Genomic DNA, 17570 nt, shown 5'->3' on the forward strand with positions numbered 1-17570 from the left:
TTTAGAAAGAATTTCTTTACGGAGAGGGTGATCAGGCATTGGAATGGGCTGCCCAGGGAAGTAGTGGATTCTCCATCCCTGGAGATATTTAAAAAGAGACTGAATGTGGCACTTAGTGTCATGGTCTAGCAACCACAACAGTGGATCAAGGGTTAGACTCAATGATCTCTGAGGTCCCTTCCAATCCAGCCAATTCTATGATTCTGTGATTGTGTAAAAGTTATGTGTAGACTACAATGGGTAGAGTGGCCTGGATGTACTGTTGTAGTGCAAGACAAAGTACCTTTCCAGATCGAGGATCGAGTCAGTAGTGACTGGACTGAAAATACTAATTTTTCACTGTTCCATTCACATTTCTCTCATTTTTTAAGTTAATGTTTTTGATCAGCTGCACTTCTGCCAAACTTCCTTGCTCTTTCTCCATATGTAAGCCTGGCAAGCAACCAACTCAACCATTTCCATCAAAATAGCAACTAGAAACTCATTAAAAAGGCATTACCGCTGCCCCTGAAGAAAAAAAAAAAAAAAAAAAAAAAAAAAAAAAAAAAAAGAGAATCACTGAAGAAAATCAGGCTTTTCTGACAGCCTGCGCAGCAGTGCCCTTCAGGATTCAGCACAGCGAGGCCCCTCACCTTCACCCCCGACAGCCCCCCCACCTGTGTCCATGCCTTCCCGCCAGCTCCACTCCGAACCCGAATCATTCTGCCGCAGACACGGCCGTATCCCCCGCACCTCCCCTCCCGCTGTTTCGAGTCGCACCGCGCCTGCCGGGGCGGTGCCGGGGACCCACTTCTTCCTCCTCATTCTCTTCCTCCTCCTCTGTTCCCCTTCCCGGGGGGGGGGGAGGAGGCCGGCTGCAGGGGTCCCGGCGGCCACCAGGGGTCACCCTCGGCCGCAGCGGAGCCGCGGGGCGGCCTCACCCCGGGGGTTCCCGTGCGGGGTGCGGGGTCAGCAGCGCCGTGTGAGAGGTGAGGAGGGGGTGCTGGGCAGCGCCTGGCACGCAGCCTCTGGAAACCAAACTGCGATTTACGGTGACATCCGCCTTCTGGTTGACTCCAGCCAGGTTGTCGCGGCCAGCGGGTTTTGACTACTGCAGACGGGTTCTGGTGTTGGCAACAAAAAATTCCTACCGTTCTCAGGGCCTGGTCGGGCACTGTGAACATAGAAATAGGAAGAGGACATGTTTACCTGACAGGAAAAGTCCAAACAGACCCGTGATTTCCCTGCCATCAGATGAGGTCCTCGAATACGGACCTGAAAGCACCGGCTAAGGCTGGAGATGGGATGCTTTTATGGGATGCTTTCTCTTTTAGGTCTTATCTTGATGTCTTATGACAACGGTTCCTCGAGGAGGTCCTCAGTGAGTCACACAGTATTTATTTATAGGTGCTGAATCAGCCCAGCAGGTTTCATTCACTCCCTCTGCATTTTGGCCACCTGACCCAACTTGAAGCCGATGGCTCAGGATCCTCCCGATGCTGTGGGGCTGTTTTGTGAAGCTGAACGCAGTGCAAGACTTCTAAATGCTAGGACTCGGGGAGCTCTTTTTTAGTCACTTGACTGCATCCACTTACAATATTTGTGTCAAACAAGAAGTGCAACACAAGAGCTGTTTCTGATCAAAGTAGCAGCTCAGGCAAACCAAGCTGAACAAAGTCTTACAGGTGAGCATGTACAAGAAGCACTTCTAAGGGAGCTTTCCTCAGCTCCACAATAGGGTGGCTGCCTTTTTAGTTGTTTTTAAAAAAAAAAAAAAAAAAAAACAACAACAACAACAACAACAAAAACCCCATACTTCAACAGAAATTCCATTAAATTTTTATCATTAAATTCTGTTTTTCTTATTACTGCTTTACAGGGAGCATACTCTTCCTCTATTATCTAGTTATTTAAGCTTGCTCCAGGATACAAAGTCAGTCAGTCACTAATACACAAAAGAGAAATAGAGTCCATGTCACACCATCTGTTGAAAAATTAATAAAAATATTGGTTTTACCACCTACATATCTACCCATATGATTTTGAGCATATGGGGAGAGGTCTTCTGAAGAAAATGCTTCAAACTGATCTCAGAAAAAAATTAAAGCACTAGTGGAAGTTGATGAGTTAACCACAAGCTTTTGCTGAGGAGCAAAAGGTGTCTGTGAATTTCAAAATTTATTGTCACCTTATAGACAAGCTGCATTTTCCAAAGTCAGTTATGTGATGAAGAAGATATTAAGATTAAATGAGCACTCCAGAACTTGAAAATCAAACCTGTAATTATTAATAGATTTTTTAATTGGCAGGCAATCAATTTTTAAGTTGTCCTTTCACCTTTGTGTGTAATGCAGTTTGCCTCACAGTGATAAATTAACAGCATCACTGTGCTGTGACTGTTTCTACTGGAAAGTTCTCATCCCCATTCAAGGGGTTTGCAGGTTGATAGGTGAATTATGGGCAGCATTTCAATTGCTGAAGTGTGGCTCAGAAACCAGAGAAAGGTTGGGAAGCAGAGTCTATAAAAACCTTTTCTTGAATTTTCAGATTAATCTGCTTCACAAATAAGACCAAATTCTTGGCCATAGGGTTACTATTTCTTACATATCCCAGAGGAAGTGACAGTACATTCATCCCATCTGTCCTTCGATCTAAATCTCAGTAGTGTTGTTAAGCTGTCAGGAAAAAAAAAGAAGAGTTACATGTAGTGGACCAAATGTGATTTTTCTTAATTGAAGAGAACAGTTCCCTTAATCCCAGTAGCTCTGGGCTGCGATCTAAGGTTTGGATCTGATTTTCATTAGTCATCAACATCTTCACAGACAAATTATAATAGCAGCATCTAAGAAGATCAAGTAAAGCATCTTTTCAGATGGATGATTTTACATTTCAAGTCAAAACATAAATCCAATTTTTAATTTTTATTTGCCATTTGTTTTATCTAGATGTTGCTTAATCAGAGTTCTAATTGGAACTGGTTGCATTTCTTTGTCAAAACTCTATCGAGACAGGTGATATTAATACAAGAACTTAGAATTTTGGATCTGAAAATGTGTATCTAGAGGCAATATAATGTGTCATTTTACAAGATTGTATTTTTATAGAATGAAAATAAATACTGAATCTTCAAAGACTTCAAAACCCCATGAAACGTGATTTTGTTTTTCAGATAATTCTGATTCTGGCAATACTCCTCCTGCTTTGCTCAACATTGTTCTACTCTGCTCATTTTGCAAATGCCTTGACACCACATTTAGGGTTCCTGAACAGTTTGGATTGTGTGAAACACACAGCACATCACCTTTGAGAGCACATGGTCTAACAGAACTTGTGACAATCCTTTTGCCACTTAGAATTTTCTCTTCTCTTTTTCCAAATCCACAGTGAATACGAAATCATTACTTTTTTTCACCTGTGATTTGCATTGTATTGTTACCAGTGAACTATGCACACGAACTGGATTAAGGATAAATGTATTAAAATTCCAAGTATCTCAGTGGGTAAAAAAACCTTTCCTAAGCATACAATTGCATTGCAGAGCTAATGTAAAATAAAATAACTGAAAAATTGGAAGGTAACAATAGGCTTAAATTTCAGAAGTGAAAAAATCATTTAGACTTCAAGAAAAATGGTTAGTTAAGCACTAGAAGTGGCCACTTGTGGAAGCTCCATCATTTAAATATTTTACTGTGTGAATGGACAAGCATTTGTCAGTTAAAGTAAAGCTGATGCTCTTGTCAGGCAAAGGGTTGGATTTGATTGCCTCTCAAAACCTCCCTTTACTCACTGTGCATCATTGGCAACTGAAGAAGCCCACTGTCTGGATTTACCTAACCTCTGCCTGCTTCAGAGACAGGGCTCTGTAAAGAATGTTTTGTTCTGAGTTCCTACATGCTGCTCATAGATATTGAGCTGTTTCCCTCTAGAGGAGCACAAGACTGAGTACAAACTGATATTCTTATGATAAAATGACCCCAAGGAAGGCAAGAAAATGCCAGCACTCTCTGACCTTCCATTATTTATTACTGTGTAGTCTCTCCACATGTAGTTTTACATGGTCAGATCCAGTCTGGTGGGTCTTGGGTTAACAAGAACATGGAGTCCTGTGAATATCTGGAACAAAGGAGTGAATTTCTCAGCAAGCTTACTAGGGAGAAAAAAGTGTTTTGTCTATTGGTATTACCTAATGAACTAAAGATTCAGTCAACACTTCTAGGGCTGGCAGACTGGCACCATGATGTCTTTGACTGAAGCTGAAGTTAGCTTCTCAGTTAAATCTTTTAAGTGTTTCTCTTTGCTTATTCGCACCTCTCTAATATTGTCCCAATTTATTCAGCAGAAGATTTTCTGAAGTCAGGTTGTTATTTCAGTAATGATAGGAGTTACAGCTGTTGAGAGAGTGTGAATGGCATGTTGTTACATCTGAACCATTTGCATATAGTTTTTTTTTACAGTGGTCTCAGAGAAATAGTGAAAAGCAATTGTCTGTTGATAGATACCTCTACAGCCTGCAAACCAGAGAAAAAGGAAAGAAGCAGTAGTACTGAGGACAATGACTGTGACTACTGTAAGAAATCAAGAAGACAACAGAAGACTGTCAGATAACCTTCCTTCTCTTCTTTCTTGTGATACAAGTCATTGCAAAGGGCCCTGATATGTGCAGTTATGCAAGATTAGAAATCTTAACAATTTCTAGAGGAGGCATTGCAATATCCACACACAGCACAGTAGTTACAGAGCTGGAGCTTGGAGTTTACTAGTCACTTAGCTGTTTATTCAAGATAAATATTATAGAGCTCTGGAATAAGCTGAAATTCACTTCAGGGTCAAGTATGTAGAAAATTTTAAGAGTCGGGTATTGGTTTGTTTGAGACTCTTTCACAGTAGATTATACAGAACTGTTCCACTGAGGTAAATGTGACTTGAATCTGTTTAGGGGGGGTACCCCAGAAAGGGTTTGTGGAGTGGTTGTGGCACTCTGCTGCCACGGCAGCCCTCCCAGCCTTTGCTCTGGTCTCAAGGAAAGCCATTCTAACTCTGAATGGATATTGGTATTTTGAGCTGAGAAGCCATAAGCAGCCCTGGGCAGTGCTGTCCTGTGTCCCCCTTGTACACAAGTGGCTCCAACACCAGATGTGTTTGAAGCAGTGCTAAGAGGATGTGCCTAAGGAGTTCCTCAGACCCTTGTACTTTCTGAGTCACTGATCTTAATCATTGATTTGGGCCAGTGAAGAAGCAATTAAATGTTAGAAGGCTGATTCAGGGCCTCAGCCCCATGTGATACTGAGCACACTTGCACTTTGCTATGCCCCAGGTGGTCATAAATCTGTGGCAGCCGAGGGCATTTAGCACCTTGCAGGATCAAAGCCTGGAGTAAAAACTCCCCACAAAGCTTCTAATCAAGAATAGGGACAGAAACAGTGGATTCATTATGAATACTGCTTGAATAATTAGATCAAGAGTAACAGAGGACAAGATCAGCTAGATGAGGAAGCTTTTGTTTATTTGGGGCCTGCTGCTGTAGCCCAGATTTTATTTACAGCCTCCTGTCAGAAAAAGTCTTTTGACTATTTGTTTTTAGGGGATCACAGACTGCTCTGATAGCTGCAATTGTAACACGGGATGTGACAAATCCATGTGTTTAAGATGCACAGAGTGGCAAATACTGGAGTTGTCTGTCCCTGGCTAAGAAGTAGGGATGAGTGTCAGTGCAAGACAGGAGCTTGAAAGCAGTTACAGTAGCTACAAGATGAGTGGGAGAGATGAGAATTCTGTCACTAAAAAGCAACTGATAGCTCAGAGAAGAACAGAGAAACTACATTGCAAATGTCATGGTTTTACGATACTTTTTTTCTTCATTATTTAACAGCATTTACAGAAAGATATTTGGATTGTGCTTTTAGGGTTCCTTTCCTATCCTGTGCTTAGTTTTATCATTCTCTGTTATATATTAAAGTCATATTTTACATAACTATTTGCGATGTCCAGATGAGATAATTACAAAAGCAGGTGGGAGATAGCAGCAGGAGTAATAAACTCTTAAGACAGTCTTCATGTGAATGACTTGTCAGTAGTATATCAGGAAAAGAAAAATCAAGTTGTAGAAAGAAGGTGATGTGAAACACAGACATAAGACGAAGCACTCCTAATAGCAGGAATAGAATTGGTGGGCAAAACCAAGTAGAGCGATACCAAGAAAGATTCCTGGATCTAGTTCTGCACTCTGCTGTAAAAAATGATGTAGTCATAACAGCAAGGACTATCATTCATTCTGGAAAAGGAGACTGCAATGCAAGTCTTCAGCTTTGATTTCTTTTCTGTAAAATTTTCCAGTGGAGATAAGAAAGCATTTGATGAGAAAGAGAGCTCGAAGTAAAAAAGAAAATGTTGGACATGCTCCATAGTGTCAGCTGCCATTGCACTGTTGTGATGAGAGCAGCCAGTTTGTTTCTTGATCATGAAGGTGGCCTCTTAATCTATGTACTAGTGGAAGGTTTTGAATTCAAAAATTATGAAGCTTCCCAGCAGTCCCTTATGTGATCACACTTTTGGGTGTCAGTGTTCACAAATGTGTGAGGTCAGAGTGAGGTGTCAGCTTCTGCTCCATTTTAAAAACATGAAAGGTTCAGCCCAGATTTCACCTGGTCCTTCTCTGATAGTGGCTGACAGCAACTATAGGGAAGAGTACAAGAACATATAGTATTTTCCCCACATCACTTTATGAAAACACTTGGTCTTCAGCCAAAAACCGCAAGCAAATACTGAGTAGAATGTACTAGAATTGCTATGAGATGGGTATTACCAGACTGAGTACTTTAAACCCATTTGCCACATAAGATAACAAGACACTCACTTCCAGCCAGTACAAATCTGGGCTGAATATAGCATGCAGTGAAAGGGTTTGCTTTCATTCAAGTTTGCTTTTTCACAAAAGGAGTGGTAAGTCAGTCTGCTCAGGTGCACAGAAAGGAAAACCAACAAACTCCATGGTAGAACTGGATTTATTTATAAGTTACGGAATCTGAAGTTATCTTAAAGTAAAAATAATACAGAAGCAAGCACAAAACTTGTTCCAAAGAAACAGGACAATGACTAAGTGAACAAGGTCATGCTGGAATCATGTGAATAGAAATCACTATTTTCTGTGATTATTCACTTACATTTAAAGTAAAAGTAAGCCCCTAGCCCTGCAACTTACAATGCACAGAAAATCTGAAACTCTTGCCCAAAATTGCTGACAATCCATTGTTTACTGTAAATCATATGGGCTTGATTTTCAAAATCTATATACACAAAACAGGATAAAATATAATTTTCTAATATCCTTTATTCAGCTGGATTTTCCAATGTTCCTGTGACCATATCAGAATGTTTACATAACCTGTGTACCATATGTGAAAACATAAGTGCATCAATAAGCTGAATTTCTTTCCAAAGAAGGTCTATTCTCCAGGGATTTTCAGCTCAGCACGGGTAAAGAGGTTCTCGTGAAGATCAGGAGGCTGTGTGAAGAGGTATTTCCCCTTTTCCTTAATTCCTGGTTGACGAAGATGCTTTAATATCATATTGTTCATTTTCTTAAGCTCTTCTATGTTCTTCTTTTCATACGTTAGTCTGCTTGATATTTGGTCCATCTTGTTTCTAGTTTGAACTTGAAAAGGAAATTGTACTGCATTAAGTTGGCAACATTTAAGTCAAGACCATCACTACCCTCTTCTGCATTCCTGTGAGAGTTTGTAGGGAATTATCATGAGTAAAAATATTAATCATGGAAACAACTGCAGAACCTAATGATACGAAGTGATGCATCTGGAGGAGTGACCTACTTACTACTTCCTTCAGTTGCTTATTTTCTGTTTTATTCAGTTCAGTGCAGTATGATAAAATCAAAGACGGCTGAGGCTAATTTTGCTGTTTCTAGGAGTGCATCCATGACACTAGTGTCCACAGGAAAATGTTTTATTTAGGGGTCCAAGACCCTATTTCTGGGCAGTAAAAACCTGTATTTTTTTAAAAGTGCACTTACTACAATACGCAGCAGACTACACCAACATCACTGGATTTCTTAAAGCATTTAGATTAATGGAAAATTTTTGCAAATATTGGCATTTGGAAGCTAGTTTCCTCTGGAAAACCAATATGCAGTATCTGTCATGTATATTTCTGGAGCTATTTTTGTTTTGTCCTTCTGCAGTTAACTAAATTTACCCATGGGTTTTGAAGGTTAAGTTTAACAGTGCCAATGCTAAACGAATCTAAATTTATGGATTGCAAACACAGCCTCAGATTATGTAATCTGAAACACTGCTGGAAATTGATTTTGAAAACCACAGGGCTCCACCAACCTGAGCTCAAGCAAACTCCTTTAATCCCTGTAAGCAGCTGTTTCACTATTACATTACCATTTTGCCCTGTAAGGGTATATTACTCATTTTAATATGCCAGGGTTGTACTTTTAGCATCTCCCCATTAAATAAATCCAGATTTCAAGTATGAGATATTTTTATTTGGGTATTACAATCATACCACTTAATATTTCCTTTGTGTTCTTCACTTGTCTGGTGCCTGTCCTTTAAGTGCATGTGGGCAAATTCAGTGCAGGGTTAGGACTTCCCGTTCAGAAAGGAAAACGAGGATTTTTTTATGCTCAAGCATCTTCCTTACTATAGGGTAAAAGAAATCTTGATTTCACATGAATTCCAATTCTTTCAAAATGGACTTGTAAGTTAAAACAATTCACCACCACTGTTCAGTACCATTAGTCCAGAAAAGCCCGAGATGGAAGAGCTCCATAAAGCAGGGTCACTGTAGCCACATGTTTAGCTAAGCCAGTCCAAGCAGCCCAGCTGAAGCAGAACAGTAATTACATCTAATGACTCAGTGCTATGTGCCAAATTTGATCTACCTTATCTGATTTTTTGTTTCTAAAATTTGTCATTTTCTTAGTTCAAAACCAATTTCTAGTCAGTACTTCGCTGGCAACTTTCACTTTTTTCTTCAGGTAGCTTGATTTAAGAGTTAGCCTGGGTGTAATTCCAGTTGCAATGGAATGTCACCAATACTGAGTGTTATCCAGAAGGGAATGGAAGGCATGTTGCCAAAGTATCTCACTGCCACACAGTCATCTTTCAAATTTAACTTAATTTTCAGTCACCATTTTTAGCAACACATATAACCCTGCTGAGCTATGTTCTTCACAGTTGTTGAAGCTTACAAAATGTTTGAACTAAGAACAAAATTGTGCCTTTTAGTGCAGAGTAGAAGCCTGTGGTTTTGCACCCAGGACCAAGACCCACTGCCCATAACCAAGCAAAGCCTTTGACCATGCAAACAGAGCAGGAGCATGTCCCAAGGTAGCACAAGGCATTTCAGCCAAGTTCTTATTCCAATTGTCCCTACATTTTTAAGAACCACTCTTTAGTTTACTTACTTATTAAGAATATTACGAATGAAACAAGTGCCAAACTGATGATCAAAGTAAGAATAAAAGTGGTGAAGAACAAACGCTGGTTTCTTCCATTGCTCCCTGTTGTGTCTTCTCCAGTACCACCAGTGTTCTCTTCCTCATCTATTATGAGATGACAAATCATTGAGTGATAAAGTTTGTTAAGGCTGGCTAGGATGAACATGACAAAACACTCCTGACTCCAAGAAATGATGTAAAATACATCATAATTTTGGCCAACAGATTTTATTTCCTTTGATATTGCATGAGAAGGGAAGAAACAAACTTTAAGAGCCCAGCTTGAATTTGGGAGTATAAAAACTAATACATCTGTTATAGCTGTTGGAACATATTCAACAAAAATGCTTCTGCCATTGGAATACACTGTTTTGTTGATGTTGACCTGCTTTACAGCTCAGTCTTACATATACAAAGGTTGCAATGGAATTTTCATCAGAAAGCTGTCTAAGCACCTGAATGGACTCAACCGTTTTAAGAAAGAAGAGAGAAAATTCACATTTAAAACCTAGGTGCAGATTCATCCTACACACTCATCCTCCAGATTTGCTGCTTTTTCAGTTTGATGATAGAATTATTTATTTCCCAAATTAAGCATCTGAGTTCAGATCCAATGCTGTATAGGATGAATGTAGATATTAATTTTTTATATTAAAACAAATGTTTTCAATCTTCCTCTTCTTTAGTTTTGTTCGTTTCATTCCAATAAAAAATGAGATGCATACCCTCCCAAATTCTCAAAAAAGGATTAGACTCTCACATGGGCTACATATGTCATTCTTCTGGCATATGAAGAATGAGGGGGAAAAGGACAAATAGTTGCTATGTTACCCTAAAATGAACACAACAAGCCAGTTCACTATTTTTTGAAGAATATGTTGCATTTAGGGGAAGTTAGTAGTTTCTCTTACATAAACAGTTGTCATCAAAAGAGAGGTGGCAATGAGCCCTAAAGGTAACTAGGAAAGTCAAGTGAGTACCATGAGGAAATGCATGTGAATAAAAAAAAAAAATCATATTTGAGCCAGACTTGGTTAGTCTCAAATTTGCACATTATTTTACCTACTTACTAAGGTTTGGGTTTTGTTTTATGTTTTTGAGGGAGCAGGGAACTACTGTAATTTCATTTCAGTGTCAGTCATACATATTAAATTACATACTAATTACTGTAGTTTGTCCTCCTATAGTTGCTGTCTTGCCATTCTGAAAGGGGGAGTAGGCTGTGAATCTGTGAAAAATATCTTTCTAGATCATGTTCTTGTTTTAGCTGGCAGAAATCTCTGAGGTCTTTGCAACTGAGCCTGCAGTGATAAAACTGCAGAAAGGCTGCATATACCATTCAGCACTTTAATAATGAACCAACTTGGGGCTGACCAATTCACTGAGCTAGCAGGAGATCTCTCAGAATATCTCTACTTTTCTTTATTGTATTTAACATGACCCTGCCCATGGGTAGGATGTAACATTTAATATTTGGGGTTGGGGGTTTATTTTTATTCCCCCTTAGCATTCTTGACAAACGCAGCATATATTAGATGCTGGCACCAATATTTCTTCCTAATCAGAATAATGATGGGGAGAGCCTGCTACTGCTATTTCTCAAGCATACTATGCTATCAATAGAGGTCTCAAAAGTGGTCTGTGCTTGCTCTGCCTAATGAATGCTTCTTACTATTTCAGCTGGCTCGACGTGTCAGCTGCAGTGCTGTGAGGAATCAGTGAACACAGATCCCTGCCAAGCTGCAAACAGTGGGGCCATTTGATCAGCAAAACCATAAAGAAATTGCTGCGTGGCTGCTACCAAAGCAATTTAAAGGTACACACATTTTAAATAGCTTAATGGTTGCCAATTGGTTTGATTATGAGAGGCCATATTAAGCTACTGAACAAAAAGATGGCTGTGTACTGCAACACTCTCAAAAAATAATTTTTAAACCAAATTGGGCATCTGCTATGCTACTGATAGGTAGCAAGGCTTTAATATTTATCAGAAGTTGAAAAATTTTCTGGCAGAAGAAGCAGAATTTTATACTGTTGACTAAGGCAGCTAAGGACTGTGAAAAAATAAGTTTTTTTAATTTATCTGATAGGACAAAACATCTACAGAATCTCCAAGAGAAAAAAAAAAAGAATAACCCTAGAATACACCAAAGCACTTCACAAATTCATGCATAAAATACACACTAGGATACTTTTATTTACTGCTGAAATGTAGGGAGGAGCATGCATGTGATTATCCCACAGAACCCTGTCTATTTACCTGGAAAGTAAACAATACTGTCCAATAAAAATTATGAAAGAAAGCAAGAGAGCCACACTGCAAAGTGTTTCTTTGGCACTAAAACTGATTTATCCCACTGGCTCGTTTTGTACTTGTAGAATTGACAATATCAAGACCGTCTCCATATGAAAATCAAGTAGCTTATGTCTAACACCTTTGTCTTAAATATAGAAACCACTACCACTCCAGTTAGTTGCACTAGGAAAAGCTACAAAACTCTGGAACAGAAGTAATGGAAAGATATTTAAGCCTTATAACTAGAAGCAGGATTAAGTTGTGGCTATTTGAAATTCATTTAAACATAGCTGTTCTTCTATAGCTTTTCTTGAGTCAAGTTTGCCATTCTAGTAAGGGAAATAAAAGCAGATTGAAATATTGTTGTGTGGAATGCTGCTGAAGAACTCCAGGCTTTAAGATGTTTTCAGGTCACAAAGAACTCAAACAGACTGCAGTTATAAATCAGTGAAAATATTTTTGTTGCCATAAGAAATCAAAGATAAAAGCTGTATAAAACCAACTCAAGTGTGAGAGTCTGTATCTGAAACTCTAAGTAAAGAGTCTGTAAATTTAAATGCATAAAAGTCTCACGGGATATTTCAGGCATCTGGTTTAAGTCCTGAGGAGATCTGTCTTACAAGAATGAACAGAAATTCTCCTGTGTTTCTATTGCCACATCTGAATTCTCATACTTGTGAAGAGTCACAATTCTATTCATGTAGTAGGAGTATATTGACCCTTACTAGAGACATTATCCTGCAAGGGATCACCTCATGGATCCCAGTGAAAATGAAAGATAAGTTCAGGCTTAACTGTGAATCCCTAATGCAAGGATTTTCAAGTGTCTGCTAACAGAAATACTCAGCAGGAGCAGCTAAACTATTAATTTGTATAAATTATGCCATTTTCAATCTTTTCCTTATGTTTTTCAGTATAGAGCCTGACATATACATATTGGCCTATTGGGCTGCTGAAGTCAGTGCAACACGATGTGGTCATGTGTTTTTTCAAATGTCACACACAACTCTTTTTTGATGGCCCATTTTGTGTAGGAAACCACAAAGCATCACCTATCGTACATACCTTGTGCATGTTGGGATTCATCTGGACAAACATTTAGTTTGTTTAGGTTGTTTAAGGAATCAACAACATAAAGCTTTCCTTCTTCGTGAGTATCAGGAAGGTTAATTTCCAAGGAAGGCCTCTCCATTGTATCTAAAAGAAATAATAATTAGAAAAGTAAATTAAAACACAGATATGGGAGATAACTGATAATAATGTCCGCTTCTGTGGAAATGCTGAGCAGCTTTAGCAGCCTTTAAAATAAAAGGGTTTGAAGGACCAGCACACTTAATATATCTTGAAGGTGAAAGTAAATTGCAGTTGTTTATTCTTGGGGATCTTTGGTGATTATAAGATTTCATTTCTACATTGTGTGTGTGCACATGTGTATACTTACACATAGGTGTGTGTGTGTGTGTGTGTGTGTGTGTGTGTGTGTGTGTGTGTGGAAAAAGAGGAAAACAAAAACCTATTTGACCAGCATGAGCATTGATTTGAACATTAGTTATTTAGCTGCATAACCCCTTTGATTTGTTGAGTACTTGATAAAATGATGAGTGATATCCTGGCCAAAATGAAAGATAGACCTTGATGATCACTACAAGGAAGGATGTCACTCAGGGCCTCTGCTTTCAGCATCAAATAATTCAGACATCACAGAATCACGGAATTGTCATGGTTAGAAAAGACTGTCCAACTGTCAACATGCCCCTCCCCATCACAAAAAAAACAAAAACCAAAAAACAACAAAACCCCAAAACAAACTAACAAAACAAACAAAAAAGAAACAAACAAACAAAAAATAAACCAAACATGCCCATTAGAGCATGTCCTGATGTCCTGAGGTGCCTCATCTACATAGTTTTTAAATATGTCCAAGGATGATGACTCCACCATCTCCCTGAGCAGCCCATTCCAGCTCCTGGCAGCTCTCTCAGATAAGGGAAAGAAACTAGGTACAGATATAGAAGATAAGCAGCTAGAATATGGGCCTGATTATACACCTTAGAATATCATTTTGAAGTTGTTATTTGTGAAACATGGATTAAAAATAATCTTCTAATGTGGTTCTACTCCACATAGATGCTAGTTTTGGACAAATTAAAGCCTGGTGGCAAATCCTATTCTTCAGACTGGTACTCCTTGATTTAAGAAAAGCACTGGATGAGACCCAGTCAACAAAAACAGCTTCTCTGAAGAGTCTGGGTGCATGAACTCATTGAATTATTGTTTGTATGAATAGAGTTATGAAGGAAGATTGTATATAGAACAGAAGTAATACCAAAGCAGGCTCCTCTATGAATTACACATTATTCCTTAACAGTCTTCTGGTTTTCTTTATGCTATCCTGACTACAAAAGTGTCTTCTAGAAGCAAACTACAATTCTGGCCATAAGGAAATTGAGGTGGTCTAAGCAGGCATCTTAGACTACACTGATCACTGCAAGTGTGCTCTGCAATCATTGAAGAAAAAACACTTCAGGTAACATCCCTCTTATTCTAAAATACATCTTTTTGCCAAATAAATATTCATTGAGTTTCACTAAGTCAGAAGACTAAGTGCTTAAATTCCTCCTGGCAATGGGGCTCATTTTCCTTATAGTGGGAATTGAGGGGCCTACCTGTGTACTTTTATATTTCTATTTAACAGAGTGCAAGTCAAGATTACAGATTTTTTTTCTCTCTCTGTTCAGAATTGTTGCTGCAGAATCAAAGATGAGGTTAAAAATCTGGCACAGAAGAGATTACCTTACGTGACGAGTGGTTTTGAGGCGTGCAGCAGTGATTTCAGGACAGGTGGCTGTGTCCACTCTCTTTCCCCTAGAATGTGGTGTGACCCCAGGGGACGTGGTCTGCAAGCCACGTCCCCCCCAACACTGGTGCTGCTGTCTCCCCACAAATACTCCCCCAGCAAACTGCAAGCATTACAAAGCCCTGCGATTCAACAGCGTGCTGAAAGTTACCACCTCGTGCAGAAGCTCTTGGTTATTTTTAGCTTCCCAAGTGCAGCTGCTCTCATGGGTATTTTGATTAGTACCTCCAGGAAACTTGAGGGAAGACTCTGCTTAACAACTTGAGCTGTAAAGTGAGTACCTTTGATTCATTAATATTATATTTCTGCTTTCATTATTACTTATTTAAAACCGATTTCTTCACTGTGCAGGCAACTTTAGTGGTGATAAAAATAATTATTACTAATTCCATGAAGTCTACACTACTTTTGCTTGTTTCCATTGACATGCCAAACAACCAAGAGAGAATACAGACACGGGTGTCACTGACCAGGAGTATTAATTTCCCAACAATCTAATCTAAACTTTATGAGTTTTGGAGTTACTGTCCTGTACTTTAACCTTTCAACTTCTAAATTTCTCCTTAAGTTGTTGTGGTCATTTATTATGAGAACACCCTTAAAATTCTTCACAGAAAAAGGAAAACAACCAAGTCTAAAAGGAAATTAAACTTGGAGAATGAAATTTTACTTACAACACAAATGCCAGCATGGAAGAAATCAGCCAGTGAAAATCACCCGAAGAAAACTCCTCTCTCTACTTTTAGACCTATAGGAAACTGTCAGCTCCTGCGGGACCCATGAAGACAGCTACGAAACAGACTGTCACTTCCAATCTATATTTAGAGTTCATCTTGGCTCAGTATTACTGACTTCCCAATATTGATCTGTTTAAAAAGAAAACAGCACATATATATTATATCGGAATCACTGTGATAATATCCTACCATGGAAAATGAGGTTTGTTACTGATGATGAATATTTCACAAAGCTTTTGGTTTATGCTGCCTCTTTAGCTCATTTCTATGCAGGAGAGTCATATCTACAGCACTGTAGCTATGAGTAACCAGCTTGCTATGCAGAAGAGTCATATCTATAGTATTGCAGTTATGAGTACTTTAAAGGCATAGACTAAAAAAACCCAGGGTTTTCTCTTTTCCTGCACATCCTACAAATTCAAGTGAGACAATATTATGGGATGGACTACTTGGTCTGCCATCCTCAGATGTTTAAATTAATTCTGATGAAGTGCTTGGGAGTCCTGGTAATTGCTCCTTTGCAGACAGTCCTCCTGATCACTACTTTTTTGCTGCTGACATTGCAGAATGCAGTGGCACAGCACACTGTAAAGACAGGCAGCTGACACTGACATGAAGGGACCATGGCTCCAAAAACCAAATCCTCTCTGAAGCCATTCTGTATGTCTAAAAATTTTGTAGCCGTTTAAACTGAAAATAAATGTATTTTTCTTTCAGGAGGCAAGAGAGGATACACCATCTGACACACAGTTTCCCACCACAAGCTGACAGGCTCTGCCACTGCTCAGTAGCTGAGCCAGAAATGCAGATGTAACAACTTTGTTCTCTCTCTGCAGGAGTCTCCAGAAGTCCTCCCTCCAAACACGGATACATGCACAAGCCACGAAAAAAAAAAAAAAAAAAAAAAAATTAAAATCTCATCTCTGTCCCTGAAAGATTTCTGACACCATCCTAACTGGAAGACAAAGATTCTCTGGCCTCTCCTGTCCTAAGATGAAAAAGGTTTACAAACCCATCAGATGTCTGTAGGGCAGGAAAAGAAGCACATCTTGCCTTCAAACAGCCTTGGGAGCCTTCCTGGTCTCTGTGTTTGGCAGCTACCACCGTGTAAAGGGGAAAAAGGCAACCACATGCTTGGCCCCCTGCCAGGAGGTACTGTAGAAAGGAATCTGGCAGAACACTGGCAAGACAGGAAGCTATGGAAAGTGCTATTTTACACCAGCAAAACATGCCAAAGGAGACTACCCAGAGCCATGAGAAAGACCAGCAGGCTTGTGGCAACAGTTTAGGTCGAAGGGGGGAAACATGTTGGGCTGAGCAAACGGGCAGACAGCATCACCAATTTCAAAGGTCAGAAGTTTCCGTGACAAACACTGATAACACACACCAGTAATAAATAGCACAGGTTGCCACAAAGAAGCCTGGTTGTAGGTTAAATAGTTTCAACAAGTTACTATGTAATACATCTGAGAATAAAAGAATAAAGCTAGCAGATATTCTAATTAGCAAGCCTGGTTGTAGCCAGGTGAGTTCAGTCTCTTCTCCCAGGTAACAAGAAATAGAACAAAAGGAAACACTCAGGCCATGCTAGGGGAAGTTTGGACTGGGTATTAAGAAAAATCTTTCCAGAAAGGGTTGTCAGGCACTGGAAGAGGCTGCCCAGAGAAGTGGCAGAATCACCAACCCTGAAAATATTTAAAAGACATGGTGCTTAGGGACACTGTTTAGTGGTGGAGTTACCAGTGTGCTATGTTATCGGTTGGACGCAATTTTAAAGCTTTTCCCCAACCAAAATGATTCTTGTAATTTTCTGGAGAAGGTTCTACTATAATCTGAAAACTTAAAAAACAACCTGAACCTCTGCCTTATCATAGCTTTTGCAGGGTAGGGGGTGGAGTTGTTTTGGGGGATGAAACGTGTACGGCCTCTGCTGATAAACATTCTTAAAGCTGTAGGTCAGGTTATTTTAACAAGTACTTTTACACAAACCATTTATGTTTTTGTGCCTTCATTCCATACACCCCATAATCCCTGAGACAGACAGGTCACAGGTACTGTCCTCTAGAGCCAGAAAACGAGGGGAGCAGCTTTCAGCATGAAAAAAACCAGAGTAGCTGGAAGCGCTCCAGTAAGATAAGGGACAAGTTGGCTTGCAGTGACAGAACTAGGACACATTTAGACCATTACAGAAGTGATGACAAACCAACAGGAGTTGGCTGCTGTGCAAAACAGGTAAAT

General features: G+C 39.5%; 1 protein-coding gene across 3 annotated transcripts; it reads right to left on the reverse strand.

Moving 5' to 3' along the window:
• Positions 1–6962: 6962 nt before the first annotated feature.
• Positions 6963–16765, reverse strand: LSMEM1 (leucine rich single-pass membrane protein 1). 3 transcript variants are annotated; one of them, XM_030469343.1, is made up of 5 exons: positions 16345–16765; positions 15270–15461; positions 12804–12935; positions 9410–9547; positions 6963–7630 (listed from the first exon to the last, which is right to left on the reverse strand). In XM_030469343.1, the coding sequence occupies exons 3-5, from the start codon at positions 12928–12930 to the stop codon at positions 7422–7424; spliced, it is 474 nt and encodes a 157-aa protein (XP_030325203.1). In that variant the 5' UTR covers positions 12931–12935; positions 15270–15461; positions 16345–16765; the 3' UTR covers positions 6963–7421. The 3 variants fall into 3 exon arrangements, with proteins under 3 accessions (XP_030325203.1, XP_008494379.1, XP_030325204.1); XM_008496157.2 differs by lacking the exon at positions 16345–16765 and having other exon boundaries at positions 15270–16297; XM_030469344.1 differs by lacking the exons at positions 15270–15461; positions 16345–16765 and adding an exon at positions 14532–14692.
• Between the last annotated feature and the right edge of the window lie 805 nt (positions 16766–17570).

The sequence above is a fragment of the Calypte anna genome, chromosome 1, assembly GCF_003957555.1.
Source record: "Calypte anna isolate BGI_N300 chromosome 1, bCalAnn1_v1.p, whole genome shotgun sequence".
Taxonomy (NCBI): domain Eukaryota; kingdom Metazoa; phylum Chordata; class Aves; order Apodiformes; family Trochilidae; genus Calypte; species Calypte anna.